Source organism: Rhinatrema bivittatum, chromosome 3, assembly GCF_901001135.1.
Source record: "Rhinatrema bivittatum chromosome 3, aRhiBiv1.1, whole genome shotgun sequence".
Classification (NCBI taxonomy): domain Eukaryota; kingdom Metazoa; phylum Chordata; class Amphibia; order Gymnophiona; family Rhinatrematidae; genus Rhinatrema; species Rhinatrema bivittatum.
Genome location: NC_042617.1, coordinates 371,511,857 through 371,530,967, shown reverse-complemented (window position 1 = coordinate 371,530,967; position 19,111 = coordinate 371,511,857). Strand labels below are relative to the sequence as shown.

Below are 19,111 nucleotides of genomic sequence, written 5' to 3'. Positions count from 1 at the left end.
AAACCTCTTACTCTTATGACCTTTTTAGAGCTAGTCTTTATGGGGTCAATTAGTCAGGGGGGGGGGGGGGTCAGCCAAGTCTCAAAAGTGAAAACCAGCAAGCATTATTCAGCAAGTCCCACTCTGAAACAAAAACAATTTGCCACAGATCTTTGCAGCACGTAGAACTGCCACATTGTTTTATCATGCAATGGGACATTGCACAAGACAGAAATATCCGTATATATGCCTCGCTCTTAAAATATATCACTAGCCTGAACTGCATTGAAAACCTTCGGGATATCTTGCTGGCTCCAAGACAGGAACTGGCACAACGAAGCACGCTGCTCAAAAAATTACCATAATTTTGAGTGACTGATGAATGGGAAGTACCTGGCGATCAGTCTAATAACCTTTCCTGTATTCTTGTTCTGCAGACAATTACTATAATAAACACTGCTGCGGCCACATTTTACATTGTACGTCACACTGCATAACGAGGGGAATAGAGGCATCGCTGTTCTATAATTTGTCATTTGATTCTTTGCCTTTATCAACTCAAAGTGTGTTACAAAAACACAGTAAATGCGGTACAAAATACAGGGAATATAAATCATAAATTAAACACCACATTCATTAAAACATAAGTAGATTGCTTTGATCCCTTCCATGGGCCTGTTATTCAAACCCTAACAATGATTATCAACCTTAAGACTTCATCACCAATCCTTAATCTCCCCAGTGGCCCTGCTATCTTGTTTAGACCCAAAGGTCAGTTCATGTAATGATGCCTTCCCTCTCTTCTGGAATCTAAGGCAATTAGGCTCCATCTAGACTTCATAAAAAGGTAGCATGTTCCAGAGAACTGGTGTGACATGACAAAAAAAGAAGAGGTCCATATTTAAATGCTACTTGGTCAGGTAAGTCAGACTTATCGTCTAAGAGGTGGCTGCTGAATATCCAGCTATGCCACTTAGCTGGATAAGTCACTTATCCAGCAACTTAGCTAGCCGGGCAGTGGGCATTCCTGGGTAGTAGTACTTATCCAGCTAATTTAATCAAATAAATAACAATATTCAAACTTATCCAGTTAAGCTATCTGATAAATTAGACATGCCCCATAGCAGGTCTAAAGTTAGCCAGATAAGCTTATCTGGCTAACTTCGACACCTATCCAGGTATATTCAGCAGCTTTGCTATGGCACTGAATATCTTGGTAAGTTAGCTGCATAAGTCTTACCCAGCTAACTTACATAGCCAGCTATATTTAAATATTGGCCCCTAAATGTAGAGCAATGGGTAGCAGTCAGCCAGGCAGCAAAAAGTGGACTGTCTAAATAGGAAGCCGTTTACCTTTTTCCTGAATGTTTTTATGCACATTTCAGATCATAAATCTTCAGGTAGTGATCTCCAAAGCATTAGGACTGTGACTTCAAACATCATAAGAACAAAAGACTTGCCATACTGGGTCAAATCTAGGGTCCAAAAAGCCTAGTATTCTGTTTCCAACAGTGGCCAATTCAGGTCACAGATACCTAGCAGGATCCCAAGGGGTAAAATAGATTCCAAGTTGCTCATCCCAAGAATAAGCACTGGATATCTGTAACTCCACCTCAATAATGGTTTATGGATTTTTCACACCAAAAAAAGAGAACTGAAACAATTTCCACCAATACAAATCACTAACCAAATGTTGTAGGAAAGATCTTATATTAAATGCCACTCCCAAAAATGTTAACAATTTTGTTGTTAAGTCTGTAACCGCATCATCAAACCTGACAGCGTGCTCTCTGTAGTTTCAAAGCGGGAGCCGCCCGGACCTCTAATCATCTGCGGCATTCATTTTTCTATTTTTACTTTTTTTTTTTTTATTTCTTCTGTTTTTTCATTATATCACGTATCTTTTATATCACATCTAGAATATCCAACCAGCTCGACAAACGGCCGAAGTTTCGCAGCACAAACTGCTTCATCAGGAGCTGTAGTACATTAACTGTTGAATACAAAAACGATACTCTTCCATAGATATTCAGTGTTTCTCTGTCAGGTGAATTCCTTCTAACTGGACGAACACCGTCTCACAACATCTTTGTCTAAAGTAAATTTTGGGAGTGGCATTTAATATAAGATCTTTCATACAACATTTCCTTTTTGGTTATGGATTTTTCATCCAGTAACTTGTCCAAACCATTTTGAAGCTACACTAATAGCTTTCAACAACATCCTCTGGCAATGAATTCCAGAGCTTCATGATGCACTAAATAAAAAAAAATATTTTCTCTTACTAGTTTTAAATGTATTACCTAATAACTTCATTGTGTGTCCTCTAGTCTTTGTCCTATCTAAAGAGTAAAACTGATTAACGTTTACTTGTTCCATTCCACTCATTTTATAAACCTCTATCATATCTCCCTCAGCAGTCTTTTCTACAAGCTGAAGAGTCCTTATCTCTTTAGCCTTTCCTCACATGTTCCATCCCTCCATCTATTCTCTTGTTTCACAAAAGTACAGATGTTCTGCCTTCGCAGTATATTTGAAAATATGTTTTGTTATGCTGACACTCTATATCATCTTATTGATATAGCACAACTTGGCTTCTATACTTTTTGTAGAGCTCTTTCTCTCCTAATTGGTTGTCTTTTGAATGATTCTGAGCTTCTTATTGGATCTTTCTTGTTGGTCCCTTGCCACTAGAAATGCCTGGGACAATTTACTTCCTGCGATTTCCTTCAATTGGAACTGGGCTCTCTGCAAGCTAGCAGCTCCTTCTGACTGCTCTTTCAAGCTACACAAAAAGCATTATTTTTTGCTATTCACATTCTACAGCTTCTATCTCAGCCATAGAAGCTTCGGACTACTGAGCTTCCAGATAGATGCTATCACAGCTGTGCCAGTCTCTCCTATCTGTGCGGTTACGCTTATTCCAGTCTCATTCCATGACTATTGAACTGTTCATCATTCAAATAAATGTTGTTTGGTATTCAAGGGTTGAGTTTTCTCTGGTATTTGAAGCTGGGAATAAAGTTTTAACTGACTGCATAGGCACTCAAGCTTAGAATCGAAAGCTGAGGGCAGTACACTCTGTCATTTTTTCCAAGTTGGGGCAAAATGGGCCAGGATCAAAAAAAGAGAACAGTCCAAGTTTCTTCAGCTTGACTGGGACCCCAAGAGAAAGCAGTGGTGGCTGTCCAAGGACTAGGAAGCATCTATGGTCTCAAATGGGGTAGAGGAGGTGTTATCTTCAGCCCTAGTCAAGGCCTGGCAGGCAAGAGAGGGAATGGACGAAGAGAGAGAGAGAACTGCAGCTGAGTCTTGTGGGGGAAGTAGAGTGGAAGAAGAGGAGAGAGGGTCACATGGCAGTGGAGTGGAGGGGCTGTGCACTTGCTAGGAAAAACCTGCTTTCACCATGTGTTCTGTTCGCACTCCTTCAAAACAATTATTGGAGAGGGGAGGAGTGCATTAAGAGTGAATATCTTCCCTGGCAAGTCTTGGAAAACTTTTCAAATCCCTGCAGATTGATATTGTCCTGGTTTGTTTATTTCCAACTTCAGTATACAGCATTACCAGATATTCACTTTTATGAATAGAAATGTAGCACATCATTCACACAGAATTGTATACCTTTAAAAGTGAAGCTCCAAGATTTCACTAAAAATAGTTTGGCTACTGTCTCAATTCACACAGATGCAAGATCAAACACCACAGGGATGAGCAGGCCAAAACTTATATGGGGGGAGCACTTTTTGGAACCTGACCACTGCATGAATGATTTATGATCAAGATAACCAAAGAAAAATTTAAAATAATCCAAACACAAGATTTTTTAAGTCAAAATGAAAAGATACTTTAGAAGGAACAATAAAGAATTCAAAAATCTAGGTTTCCTAGCACAAAAGTATACTGTCTATCATTTTCTGGCCACCCAAATCCCCCCCCCCCCAACTTATCATTGGTATGCCTTTTATGATTCATTATGGCAACCACACTATGCTATATTTCCTGGCAAAATATCTTTTGCTCATCTGAATTCTGGCCTGAAGAACAGAGTATTCATTCTTAAAAGCTAATCCTTAAAAGTTAGTCCAACAAGGTAACACCTTATTTACATATATTTTTTTTATTAACCTTTATTTTTATACTAAAAATAAATTCCGTATATTGCTTTACAACTACTAAGTCATAAGAAATTCATAGCAAAGCAGCTCATAAAATATCTTTAGTATTTAAAACCAGAATGTTACCTTCATCAATGTCAAGACGCAGTCAATGTGTCCATAGAAGACTGCCCTGTGCAGAGCAGTCCAACCCGATTCTTTGTCCTTTGCCGAAAAATCAGTTCCTTTCATGTCAGCCAGCCAGTCCAGTACATGTTTCTTACCGCAAGATGCAGCAATGTGAAGGGCATTTCTTCCAAAGCTATCCTTTGCTGTCGCAGCGCTATGACAGTAAGTTGACAGGAAGACCTTGATGTGGTCTTCACTTGCTCTTGTCACTACCGATATAATATCCAGAGCGTGTTGTAATGAGCGACATCTTACAGTGCACTCCGGCTCCAAAGAACCCATGGTGAACTCTTCTGGACCTATTAGGTCCTTTTGCCAACAATATCCAAAGAAAAGCACTCAAATACTGACTAGGATAAAAAGCCAGTATCTTTATGATTCCTTTATCTTCATTTTATAAATGCAGCCACTCATGATAGCAAGGGCAGCGAAACTGTGCTTTTACTTTGGCACTCAACCATCAAAAATATTAAATTTTTATATAAATGTATATAAATATATAGATCTATATAGTTTGGGGTTTTTTTTATTTCTCAGTTTGTTTAGTTTTTTTTTTTTTGTTATAGTCTTAAATTGTGCCTCCAACAGATCCTTCCGCAGATCAACCACCAAGAGAGGAGGGAATCTCCCTCCTCCCCCAACACCTCAATTCCTTTTAAACCTCCATAATTGTGAGAGAGATCTATAAAAAGAAAAGAAAAAAACAAGTTGTCAGTAGAGAAATGAAAGACCAGGTGAGGTATTACATGTAGCATTGAACTTAATGTGTGCCAACTTTTACTAATATTGAACCACCCAGTATGTAACTTTTACAAGGCCATGTATTGAAAATTTACCAGAAGAACCCAAACTTTGCAATTATATTTATTAATAATAATGGTTTACAATACTATCTCAAGTTTAAAATACAAAATAGTTAAACTTAAAATAAGTAAAAAGCTAATCTAAAGATAGACATCTAAAATAAAATTGCTTAACGTAATAAACAAAAAACACAGCTAAAATATCTTTAAACAGTAAAATAAATAATGCATTAGATAATTTTTTTTTTTAATTGAAGTTGCATGGATCCAGGCTCATCATGCAAATACCAGTCCCAAGTGGGATGATACTGTATGGACAAGCTTGCTTTGGCATGGAGAATGAAGTCTACAATGCAATGTTCAGTGACCAGGCACATTGGAGCCTATACTCCACAGACAGAGTGGAATAAAGCCCCAACCTGTGGCCAAGGTACATAAAGAGATTCAATTAGTCTCAAAATTATTCTGTGACATTTAGGTAATGCAACAGCAGTGGAGGATAGCCTACTATTTAAAGCAGCAGGCTGAGAACCAGGGAAGTCAGCGGCGATCAAATCCTGCTGGCACACATCTTGTGACCTTTGCCAAGTCATTTCACTCTCTCTTGCCTCAGGAATCATCAATTATCTGCCTTACTCATAAAAGTACTCAAAGAAGTTTGCAACAAAAAATCATTTCCATAGATCAATAAAATCCCAAAACACATACGTCTCCATAACAAAATCTTTCCTCCTCTAATCAATACATATAAACTGTTAAAAACTATATCTAAAATGTATTGCTTCAAACGCTTGCCTAAATAACCTAATTTTGACCTGTTTAAACTGACAAAGAATCAATCAAGTGAAGTTTTTTTTAAGGAGGAATTCCATTACATTGGTCCTCTGCAAAAGAACACCAGTTTTCTTATATGGGTAAGATGTGCCTGTTTAACAGACAGTATAGATAATTGTTCCGACTCAATGCTTAAAGAATGGGTAGGCTTATGACTGCTTACTTTGATTTCAAGTATTCAGGAGCTAAATTATGCAATGCCCAAAAAACTAGAGCCAACACTTTAAATTGAATTAAAAAAAAAAAAAAAGACTGGCAACCAATTCTACTCTTTCAACCTTGGCTAGGGACCGTGCTTTATTAGGCAAACTAGGCGGTTACCTAGAGCAGCTGGTCTCAACCAGTGTGCCGCCATACTTTCCGGTCCCCCGCTGGCCCAGCGAAATGGGAACTCATTCTCCGCCTGGGCTTAAAATGCTAATAGCCCGGGTGGAACGTGGAAGGAGAGCTGGAGTCAGGTCTCTTCTTCCAGGGGGGAGGGAAGAAGAGACCATGCTAGGTAGAAAAGGAAGTGGTGTGCAGCAGCCACGTGCATGGGAAGAAGAGACCATGCTAAGTAGAAAAGGAAGTGGTGTGCAGCAGCCACGTGCATGGGAAGAAGAGACCATGCTAGGTAAAGTGCGTGCACCATTGGTCCGAAGAAAAGCAGCGCAGCCCAGAGCAAAAACAGGAGAAACTTCAGCCCCCACGCCAATGGGGCTGGAAGAGGAGGAAGAGGCTGTTGCTGCTGCTAGTTACTCAGGGGAGGTGGGGGGGGGGGGGGGGGAGAGTGAGCAAGCATATGTGTTTGAGATCGTGGGTGTGAGTGTGACAGCATGTATGAGAGCGATTGAGAGCCTGTATGTGTAAATGTGTAATTAAGAACTTGTTTGTGTGAAATAGAGCATGTGTGTGTGTGTGATTGAGAGCCTGTGTGCGATTGAGATCCTTTGTGTGTGAGACAGCTTGAATATAAGTATGTGATTGAGAACCTATGGGGCAGATCTTAAAACCTGCGCGCGGGCGTAGATTTGTTCTCGCAACCCGGTGCAAACAAATCTACGCCCGATTTTATAACATGCGCACGCAGCTCGCGCATGTTATAAAATCGGTGCATGCAAGGGGGTGCACAATCATACAACTTGCGCGCGCCGAGCCACGCCGCCTTCCTCCGTTCCCTCCACCTCCCCCCATCTTCCCCCTCCCTTCCCCTATCTAACCCGCCCCCCAGCCCTACCTAACCCCCCCCCCATACCTTTGTTCCAAAAGTTGTGCCTGCCCAAGGCAGGCGTAACTTGCGCGCGCCGGCATGCCATGCTCCGGCACAGGCCGCTATGTCGGAGCACTCAGCCACGCCCCTGGACTGTCATCGCGACCCCGGCCCCACCCCCGGACCACCCCTTTTTCGAAGCCTCGGGACATACGCACGTCCCGGGGCAGCTTTTCGGGGGTTACGCGCATATATTACACGCTTAACCCTTTGAAAATCTGCCCCTATATGTGTGAGAGAGAGAGAGAGAGAGCGGACAGGTGTATAACTGTGTGATTGAGAGACTATGTGAGAGAGAGCTTGTGTGTGATAGAGAGGAGAAGTTGCAAACAACCCTCCCCTCCTCCTAATTCACAACAATCTCAGGGTACCTGGAAATCGAACGTTTCCAGATATGGAGAGCAGAGCATTTTTTTATCCTTATTATGTTTAATTATTGGGTCTTTGTGTCTGCTGTTTTGAAATATTTTATTGGTGTTTCAACATTTTTTATATGAGTTTTTAATTATTGGATATTCAATTCATCAGCTGTTTTGAAATAATCTTATTTTTATTAGTATGGTTTTACTGCTATTGATTTTATATTTCTTGCTTTATTTTATGAGGCTTAGTGATTTCTCTTTTTCCTTTGTTGCACTGCATACAGTCTCTGGCCTGTTGCGATTTCCAGTTCAGTTTTCGTCTGCATGTTTCTGTTTTATGGTCTCTATTCTTTGTTAGGGGAGGGTCTACACATGTGATTAAGGTGATGTATTCTGCTGGCATGTAGATTCTGTCTAGGGCTCTATGGCAGCCTGGCTCGTTCCTTTTTTCTAATAGGAGATGTATTAGTGTCTTAAGGCCTGGTGTAATATTTTCAGTGTTGCCTTTTCTTAGGTAAGGTGGTTAATGTTTTGAGTGCTGGAAGTTGGTGCTGTTCTGGTATGGGAGGTTTATTATTTATATAATTTCTATTCAGAGAGAGTACTCATCTTTTCCTTGTGTCCTTCTTAACTATAAAAGAAATACAGGGCCTTTTTTTTTTGTTTTGGTTTTTTAATTTCAGTCATAGATTGTAATGAGCAGTGTGTCATACATGTGGGCAATGTTTGTCAAGTGTGAAAAGATGAAAAAAAAGTTTGAGAACCACTGACCTAGAGCACCAACATTTTTTTGGGGGGGATGGCAAAATCCCACCAGCATGAAGCCAAAAGGGTTGCTGTTCCAGAATCAATACCACCAAAGAAAGGAGCACGTGCTGGAGCCACTGTTGCTGGTAGGAGGGAGCACTGTGCTGGAGGAGATACATGACCAAAGGCTCGCCTAGGGTGCCAAATACTCTTGCACAGGCCCTGACCCTGGCTGCAGAATTTTAAATCAGCAGATGTTTATGGCACAGATTTAAAGGAAGGCACATGAGAATACTTCTACAATAATCTATATAAATAAAAATGTTAAATAGTTTGGACAAAATCGCTAATCTCCGAAACCACTGAACCGATTGCTTTCAAATTTGGACACAACCTTCATTTCGCATTCAGGAAAGTTCTTCTGTACTTACATTACAGATATGTCACACCTGTGACAGGTAAAATAGGTTTAAAAATTTTTTTCCAGAAAACAGCGACATCTGCTGGACGTAAGCGCCATCTGTTACACCTTACACTAACACACGCTACACTAATCATTTCGCCAGTCCAGGTCCACGTTTCACTTCCATTTTAACACATTCGCGCACTTTTTTCGCCGGAAGATAACTATTTCCTTTACAGATAAAATACACCCGCCACCCTCCTCACATCCCCCACACACATGCCAAATTTATTTACTTCCCAGGCCCTCACAACACACACAAAACCTGACAGAAGTCCGGGAGGCTCCAGCTGGGGGCCAGGACCGGTCCGGGACACATCTCCTGCACTATGGCCGTCGGCTGCCAGCAATCAACATGGGCCGACGGCCCTTTCCCTTACTATGCCACTCGGGGACACCAATGGCGGCAGTAGCCCATGTGACATAGTAAGGGCGAAGGCCCGTCTGTGCCATTTTCAGGACTGGCAGCCCTTTGCCCTTACTATGTCAGAGGACCTACCGCTGCCATTGCTCCACCCCACTGACATAGTAAGGGCAAAGGGCCGTCGGAACCCGTTTCAGTGCTCGCAGCCGACGGACCAACGCCAATACATCGCTCCTGGACCGCTCCTGAATGCCCGCTCCACCGACTGACATTTTTATCAGGTCTCGGGGGGTCTGGAGGGTGGGGGGTGGTAATGAATTTATTGCGAACATCTTGGGGAGGGGTCACGAGGGGGGGCAGGTTTCATTCATTCAGCAACTCTGGGGGGGGGGCAGGAGAGTGTGGGGTGGTTAGTTTAAGAGAACTTCTCTCATAGGGTTGTTTTTTGGGGGAAGGGGGAGGTTCACACACAAATACATACACTAAACTTGCACGATCTCGGGAACGCACCAAAATAGCCCTCCCCAGACCACAAAACAAATTTGGAAGTGCAAATTTGGTTAGGTACTCCCCTATTTGGCTACATAACACGCACAGACCACATGTAGCACCAACAATTTTAATTTCCCAGGTCCTGGGAGGGGGCAGGAGGGTGGGGGTTTATTATTTGATTTAAAGGGTTGGGATTGGGGGGAGTTCCCACAGAAATAGAAAGACAAAAGTTTTCTAATCTGAAGGGTAGGCAGTAGGCGGGGGGAGGTGAGTGTCAGGGGAGGGAGAATGAGGGGAGAGGTGAGTGTGAGGGGAAAGAGTTGGAGTGGGGACAGGGGAGGGAAGGGGGGGGTGAGTGACCAAGGGGGAGGAGGATGAGTGACGGAGGTAAATCAGCAAGGGGAAGGGGGAGGGAGGGTAAAGAACCTGACTCTGCCACTGCAACGCGTGGCCGGGTACCACTAGTCACAAATAAGTTTGGTTTTCAGAATATGCACAATGAATATACCGCAGACATACTTGCATACAATGGAGGCAATGCATGAAAATATATATTACATGCATAGTCACTGTGGATATCCTGAAAACCACACCAGTTTGTTATATTCCAGGAGTAGAGTAGTCTACCCCTGCCGTAGCCCAATAGAGGCTGGCTCCAAGTGAGCTGTAAGTCCAAAGATCAAGAGAAAGTTGTCAAAAAAAAAAAAAAGTCAGCACATTCCTTAACTTTAAATACGATGAATTGAGCTTTATTAATGACCAAGATGTTGTAGAATTTGTAGAAGGGTGAAAAATGCATGATGTAATAGGGATAGGGGCAGATTTTCAAAGGGGTACGCGTGTAAGATACATGCGTACCCGTGAAAACCTGCCCCAAGCTCCCCCTGCGCATGCCGAGCCTACGTCATCCTGGGGCAGGGCAGGGCCGCGGTTCCAGCCCGGGGGCATAGTCGAGGCCTCCGAAACTGCTCCCAGGCCGGGGAATCGCGCCGGCGGCTGGCCAGCACGAGTTTCGCCTGCCTCAGGCAGGTGTAACTTTTATAATAAAGGTGGGGGGTGGCGGAAGGAAAATCGGAGCGGCCTCAGAGGGAAAGGGCAACGCGCACAGGGCTCGGCGCGCGCACAGGGCTCGGCGCGCACAGGGCTCGGCGCGCACAGGGCTCGGCGCGCGCAAGGTGCACAAATGTTCACCCCCATGCGTGCGCCGACCCCGGATTTTAAAGGCTACACGCGTATCTATTAAAATCCGGCGTACTCTTGTTTGCGCGAACAAAAGTACGCGCTCATGTATTTTTTTGAAATCTGCCCCATAGTGTATTGAGTACATTCTGCATCACGTGCATTGTAAAAAAGTATAGGCATAGGTCTTAGAATAAAGTGGAAATAGCATGGAGAAAGCTACGCTTAATCAAGGAGATTCAAAAAACAAAACAAAAGATTAGTAATGCTAATGGGATAAACTGAATGTAGCATGCTAAGTTACTGAGTTGTGATGAAATAGTGGGGTCTAAGAGGGTACTACAGTATTGATATTACATCTGCAATAATTCTTTATGTTTGTTCTGAAGAATGGCAATGGATCAATTTAGGGAAATGGATATGGAAATAGCTAAACAGCCTGCTTCTTAAAATGAATGACTGAGATGAAATGAAAGGATGAATGTTTATATGGAGGGAAGCAACAATACAAAAACATTTCTGGAATAAGTGAGATGGCAAGACTGGGCAAGAAAAGGAAGGTGATGAGTTTTGATTCATCAAGGTCTTTTTCCATGGACACAGAATGAAAGAAGAGCTTTAGTACCGTAAATTAGATCTTTTTTTAGACCTGCTGAGAGAAAATAAGATCTTTCATGGAAAGTGCAGAGGGGGGTACGGGGGAAGAAAAATGTGAAAGATTCCTTCTACAGGCTGTCTGAATGCAGCGATGGTGCCACATATATTTGTTCTAGGATTATTTTTCAGTTTATAGTTTTGGGAAGAGTCAGATATCACAGAAGGATTGGTGTGTGTTGACTGTTGATAATAAAATTATGTTGTAATGATAAACTATGCTGTACAACATGGTGGTAGTATCGTTTTACATGAGTTTGGTGTATGTTGGCTCCTGATACTGTACTAAAATGATGTTCTGGCATAGATAAACTATATTGGTAGTATCATTCTAGACAAGCTAATGTTATTAGATTCAAACTGTATATTTTAAAAAACACATTTAAATTCAATAAAAATATATAAACACAAAAAAGGCTACTATGAAAACCCATCAATGCTAAATTATTCACCAAATGATTTAGAAGCTATGATACAAAGGCAATTGATCTACAATTGTTTTCTTAAGGAACATTTCATTAGTTGGTCACCCCACGGATCAATATGTTCACCAGTGCCAATATTCACATCTTTATAACCTGAGATCTTTAAATGGGTCATTAAAAAGGGCTTGAATATTTCTAGCACAGCAGATTTATGCTCAAAACATGTTTGTGAATAGGGTTTTACAAATGTTACCCATTTATATTATCCAGTGTGCATTTCATCACAAAGTTAATGTTACATTAGAAAAATGCTTCATTTGCAGAGTCAAGGTTTCAGCTGAGCATAAGCAGCTCACCATTACTTGAGGTGGGGGGGGGAAGGCCTAGACAAAGTATCTGCACAGCAAATACAGAACAGGATGAGGCCAAACTGGAATACTGTGATTCAGATCACTACATGGTGGCATATAAAAGCCCTCAATGTAGTTTGTCACACAAGTCCTATCCACAGTATACGTCTGTTCTGGGCTTCAGTTGGCATCATTCCACACTGCACAAAACTTGTCAATCTTCTATATAAATAAAAATGTAAATGTTCGTTTGTTCAAAATCTTAAATCTCCGAATGTTTTCACCGATTGCTTTGAAATTTTGACACAACATTGCATTCGAATACGCGCGTGTTTTTATATACCTATATTATATAGATGTCACGCCTGTGACACGTAAAACATGCTTTTTTGAAAAAACAGCACCATCTGTTGGACGTAAAAGCAACACACGCTATCTACAATATAAATGGGCTCTGACCGACGGACCGCAAATGCGCAGTAGAGAGCAGCTCTAGCGCACATGTGCGGACCATAGAGCTCTGTGCTACATGCTGGGTGTCACAGAGGGGAGGAGGAAAGGGCAGACGAGTCGCCGCTCCGAGAAACGGCTCAGTCCATTCCTCCGCCACTGGGGACGGGGAGAGGGAGTAGGGACTACCGAACAGTTACACACAGGAGGAGGAAAGGGTAGAAGAGTCGCCGAGCCAGTCCGTCCACCGCCGGGGAAGGGGGGGGGAGGGAGTTGGGACGGCCGGAGCAGAGCAAATGCAGTAGAAAGCGGCTGTGAAGAGATCACAAGCAGCTGCAGCAGCCAAAGCGCAAAGAGCCGAACAGAACAGCTCGCTTAAACATATTAGAAACGTGCACTCTCTCTTTTCTTTCTTTTCCATGTAACCAGACTGAGCCACAGCAACGCGTGGCCGGGTACAGCTAGTTCCAAAAATAATTTATATAGTAAACACTAACAGATGAGGATGCATTGGCCCACTCAGTATGCCTGGCTGTTCCAATCTTCACTACTTTAGTTACATAGTAACACAATAAATGACAGATAAAAGAACAAAATGGCACATCCAGTCTGCCCAATAGCAACTGTATGCACATATACTCAAAGAAGGTCCAAATTCCCACTTGGAACCCAATACCCACTCCCACCATGTGTTTTTTAGGGTTGCTACTGCTAATCCACGCAGGATACCACAGTGCTTCATTACCATGTTCTTGCCACTAGGGATCCTCTGTTTTATCCCATGCTTTTTTGAAATCTGTTACGGGGGGGGGGGGGGGGGGGGGGGAAATGGACGGACATTTCAGGCACCCAACACCCTCTGTAAAAAAGTATTTCCTGACATTGTTTCTGAATCTACTCCCTAGTTCTACAACTTTCCACTGGAAAAGCTTGAGGCCAAATTTTAAAAGCCCAGCCCGTGTAAAAAAAAAAAAAAAATTGCCACTTACGTGCGTAGATGGGCCCTGTGCACAAAGCATGCATGTTATAAAAATCGGTGCATATGTTTTAAAATCTACTCCTTGGCTTCTTGTGCATAATACCTTTCAGGTATTTAAATGTCTGTATCATATCCCTCATCTCACCTTTCTTCTAAGGCCTTTGGTAGACTCACTATGGACAGTCTCTAGCCTCTTTATATCCCTTTTGAGATACTGCCTCCATTACTGAACACAGTACTCTAGATGAGACCTCATAAAACCTGTAAAGAGGTATTACTACTAGAGATGTGCTTCGGGATCAAATTTTGTGTCGGGCTTCATTTCAGGGGCCCCCTGTGGGAATTTCATTTTTCCCATGGTTTGGGTGGTTTTTTTCCCGGGGGCCCCGATTTTCGCTTTAGTGGGTGCTAACTCCTGATAGTGCGTGCTAACGGGGAGTTAACGTGCACTAAAGTGAAAATGAATTTTTTTCCAAAATTTCGGTAAAAATGCAATCGTTTTTCGGTTCTCCTGAACCATTCCGGATTGAAATTTCCTAATTCGGGAAAAACAAATGCACATCCCTAATTATTACATCTTTTTCAATTGATTATGCCTCTCCCTATGCATCCTGGCTTTGGCCCTCTTATCACAAATGTTTTATTACCTTGAGATCATATGACACTAGCACCCAAAGGTTCCTCTCCTGCTCAGTACACATCAGTTCTTCACCACCTGCTGTTTACCGCTCCCATGGATTTCTGAACCCCAAATACATTATTTTTTGGCATTGAATCTTAACTGCCAAGTATTCAACCATTCAAGCTTTCTTAGATCACTTTTCATTCTGGCTACTCCTTCAGCGGTTATAGATCTGTGTCATCCTTAAAAAAGAGCACACTTTTCCCTCTAACTCTTCTGCAAAGTTGCAGACAAAGATATTGAACAGCATTGATCTCAGGACTGATCCCTAAAGCACTCCACTAATCCCCTCTCTCTCTCCTTAGAGTGAATTCTACTTACCATTACCTTCTGTTATCTATCAATCACTCAATCAGTTTCTAATCTAGGCCACCACCTTGGAAACCACCTGCAGGCTGCTCAGGTTATCCCAGCTGTAAGCCACATAAAACTTGACTGCAGGAGATCGCGCTGCATACAAAGTTGGTTTGTTTTGTCATCTTCCCTCATTGGTCCGCTACCATTCTAAGCAGATAAACATACAAGTTCTCAAATAACACCCAGCCTCCTCAGCAAGCTGAAGAGCCCCAACCTTTTTAGCCTCTCCTCACAAGGGAACTGTTCCATCCCTTATTTTTTTTTTTATGGCCTTCTCTGAACCTTTTCTAGTTGCGCTATATCTTTTTTTGAGATGTGATGACCAGAATTCCACACAGTACTCTAGGTGCAGTCACATCATAGAGCAAGTCCTCTTTACCACACCCAAAACCTGGACTTCAGCAGCATGTATGCTACCCTACCATCTGCTGGAGTCAGAGATCACAGTGAATCCTTTATAGGGCAACATCAGTAAACAAACTGCTCTCTAGCACCATCTGCTGGTAAGGGAATATAACCCACTTGTCTGGACAGACAGGTCAAAAAGGAATTGTATGTTTCAAAGAATCTGTGTGAACAGAAGCTGACACAATCTCTACATGATACAAATTAAACATAAGTAATTTTTAATGAAAAATTACAGTTTGCTGATTTTAAAAGACTGAAAATAATAAAGGGGGAGATTTTAAAAGGTGCATGCAGGAGTAGATTTGTTCGCGCAACCCGGCGTGAACAAATCTACTCTCGATTTTATAACATGCGCGCGCTACTGCGCACATGTTATAAAATACAGGGTCGGCGCAAGCGTAAGGCTGCGCAAAATCAGCAGCCTGGGTGCGCCGAGCCGCGCAGCCATCCTCCATTCCCTCCGCCCCCCCCCCCCCCACCTTCCCCTATCTAACCCACACCCCAACCCTAATTCCCCCCTTACCTTTATTTTAGAAGTTACTCCTGCCTTGCATGCGCCAGCTGGCTGCCGGCGCACCATGTTCTGGTCCGGAGGCCGCGGCCACACCCCTGGAATGGAACCACGCCCATGGCCCCGCCCCCAGAACACCCCCCGATGACGCGCCGGCCGCAACACGCCCCCCCCCCCCCAGGAAAGCCCCGGGGCTTGCGCACGCCGCCGAGCTTATGCAAGATAGGCTCGTCGCGCACAGGCGGTAGAAGGGACAGCTTTTCAGGGGTTACGCGCGTGTGGCATGTGCAAACGTTTGGACACCCTTTCAGTCAGTAATTTTTAACACCTTCTATGGCAGAAATCAGATTCCTATAGACAGCTAAGAGCATTTTTATTCTTGCTTGTGGAATTTTTCCCTACTCTTCCACATAGAACTCTTCTAGCTCAGAAATATACTTAGGACTCCTCGTGTGTACTGCATGTTTGAGACAGTGAAGGCCATTCCAAAACCTTCACGGTCAATTCCATGGTATGTTTTGGATCGTTGTCTTGCTGAAATATCCAACCTCTTTACAGATTCATAAACAAGTCGACAAAAAAAATAAGACAATATGGCTTACGTAGTCTGCCCATCCAGCTTCAATGTCTTCACTAACTGTGGGACATTAGTTTGTAGGATATGTTCCAAAAAGCTTCAGATTTATCAGCGTTTTCTTTTGCATACTTTATAAACAAGATTTGTCATGGGTGTCATAAAAAAGCTCTCCCACATAGATCATTGTTGTGTAAGCAACACTACTGTGGACCAGTGGATAACTACTCCAGTGTCAGCTAAAGTTTTCAGCAGGTCATCTCCAGTGATCTGTGGGTTCTATTTTGCAGTTCTAGGTCATTTCTATTAAAGTATTTTTTTTACTTGGGTCTTCCAAATCTTGCCTTAACTTCAGTTGAAACTGCTAGCTGGTGGTATTTTTTTTTTTTTTTAAAGCCCTTTCCTGCACTGTAAGAATGAATTATATTTTAAAATGCTCAGACAGCTGCTGCTTAGAGGAACCCATGATTGTTGAAAGTAGTACAATCAGAACCTGAGAGGTCAGAAGGGTCAAAGTATTGTGCAATTGTCTTCACTGACTAATTGAAGCCCAACAAGTCAATCGACTTCTTGGGCCTTATTATCAACTTTTTAAGAAAAGGAGTAATGCATCAACTGGGTGTCCAAACATTTGCACATGCCATATTCATTTTTTTTATTATTTCAATCTTTTAAATCAGCAAATAATTTTCCATTAAGAGTTGCAGAAAAAGACGTCATGTTTAACTTTGTACCATGCGGAGGTTGTGTCCTCTTCTGTTCACTTAGAGATTAATTGAAACACACAGTTTGACCAGGGAGTGCCTAAAAGTTTTTGCACATAATTCTAGTTTCTTTAGAAAAGAATGCTGGTCCTTGCCTGGTGGAGCCGAGGCATGATTTCTCGTTTTCTCTGCCTCTCTCAAGGCAGCTTCACCACTATCTACTGATGAGGCAGCCAAGTATTGTCAAACCCCAAGATAGATTTGACCTTATACATTGCATGAGGTATTTTCTCATTCAAGAGAGAAAACTCATTCAAGAGAGTAACAGGTTCTCTTCATCATCATTAACATACAACATATGGTTCTCAGCAAAGGTTCCAGTCACCTCAAGCAGATCAGATCTACAGTACTCAGTCTGATCTAGGTCAGCTTATTCCATGTTATTTTCATATAGATATACAAGTTCAGACAGTCTGTTCAGACTAACAGAGTTTCATCATACATGATCCTCAACATGGCTCTGAGCCCTCAAGTTACAGGACAGCTTCTAGATTCACAGTTACCCCTTTTTAAGGCCAAATACCCAACTGGGCTCCTCAGGGGTGTGGTTATTGGTCCCGACATCAGACTCATTGCCTTCAGTACCTCAGCTTTCCTTTTCATATAGCCACCAGGTGATTCAATGAGAACATACTAGCCTCTGATTGGGTAGACCTCAGTTTGAGGCTGGCCATAGCAACTTTTTGTCCTGATAGATTGAAGCTATACCAGGTGGCTGAAAGTCAGATCGATGCCTAGCCAGAAGTTCTGAAACATTTTAAGTCTTTTCCATAAACTGCCCTTAGTAACTGACATGAAACAGCTACACAAGAGCTAGAACAGACATGCCAAATGCGCATGGCAATGGCAACAACGAAGCTCCTAGGAATCGATATTGAAGCTCTTTGGCATTGACAGCACATCCTCCTGTCTGCCCTTCTTAGAAGGGTAGACTTCCAGGATGCCATGAGCACCGGTATCAAACCTTTTTTAAAGGAGTAAAATCTCCTGGACCTTATCTTCTGGACCAGCAGACAAATAAGCTGAGACATAGGAGCTTTGCTCAGTCTGCTGCTCTCATTCGCTATTACTTTTTAATTTTACAAATATTCATACAAACTTATATAGTAAATAGAAATAAACAGAAAGGAACAGAAAAAAACACAGGGGAAAAAAGTAAGAAATAATAGCAATACACAATGTTATCTCTCTAACAAGTTCTCAAAGGATGAGGGATCTTCAGGTTAAAAAAAAATAAAACATATAAAGTAAAGGACTGAAGGAAGGACAAAACCCAAAAACCATATTAATGAGCATTCTTATTTACAGGTGTTGAAACAGCTATTAATGCAATATTACTGTCCAAAAAAATATTAAAATGCTTAGGTTTGAAGAAAACATCTCTCATATTAGAGAATTTTTTGTAATAATTTTTATTCAGCAAGTGTACACACAGTAAACATACAATGTCAACAGGTCATAAATATCATGCAATAATACAACTGTGCATGTTCACACCATAAATATACAGCACTTTACATATGTACACCTTACTGTTTTCATTTTTAATCCTGCGTGATAAACCATCACCTCCAAGAGATTTTTATTAAGCAATTTAAAGAGTATCTCAAAAAGAATTCACCACCCAGGTCTCTCACTTTTTGGCACACCTGAAGAAATAATCTGCCCTTATTCTGCATCTATTTACAAAATGCTGGGGAACAGCCAAATCTGATTCATCAACAAAGTATTCTTGGGCAGAAAATAAAAAGAAGAAAAAAAAAAAAAGTCTCATTACAGAGTTTTTGTCCAATTCAAAAAAAAACAAATAAAATCAAACTAGCATGCTGCTCCACCTGCTCAACTGGTAGCTCAACAAATACCAAACCTCAACTATCCACAGAAAGACTAGAGGAATATGCAATTGCAGATGTCCCCTCGACATGCTTTTTAAAAGGAACATAAGAACTTGATCGCAGACAGAATCGCATCTCCAGAATTATTAAAGCACTTCAGACAAATATTTCTTAAAAAGTTATCTTGGCTCAACAGCAAGGAGTTAGGGAGAACTGAGCGATCTAACAGTAAGACATCTCAAGCCATTTTCAAATATCACAAGTTTATAATGGATTACCAGTCTATCCTATGTTGGACAACTTTAAAGTTGGACAATTTAGAAGTTTGTGATTCCAGAGCCTCTATTTTCCTCACATGTCCTACCAC

The 19,111-nt window shown here is 41.9% G+C and overlaps 1 protein-coding gene across 2 annotated transcripts in view; it reads right to left on the bottom strand.

Annotated features, from left to right (window-relative positions):
* The window catches only part of IBTK (inhibitor of Bruton tyrosine kinase), a 263,811-nt gene that overhangs the window by 229,320 nt on the left and 15,380 nt on the right, over positions 1-19,111 (bottom strand). For both annotated transcript variants that reach the window (XM_029595548.1, XM_029595549.1), the window contains exon 2: positions 4,221-4,944. In XM_029595548.1, coding sequence (XP_029451408.1) covers positions 4,221-4,544 — 324 coding nt within the window. In that variant the 5' untranslated portion in view covers positions 4,545-4,944. The remainder of the gene's footprint in view (positions 1-4,220; positions 4,945-19,111) is intronic.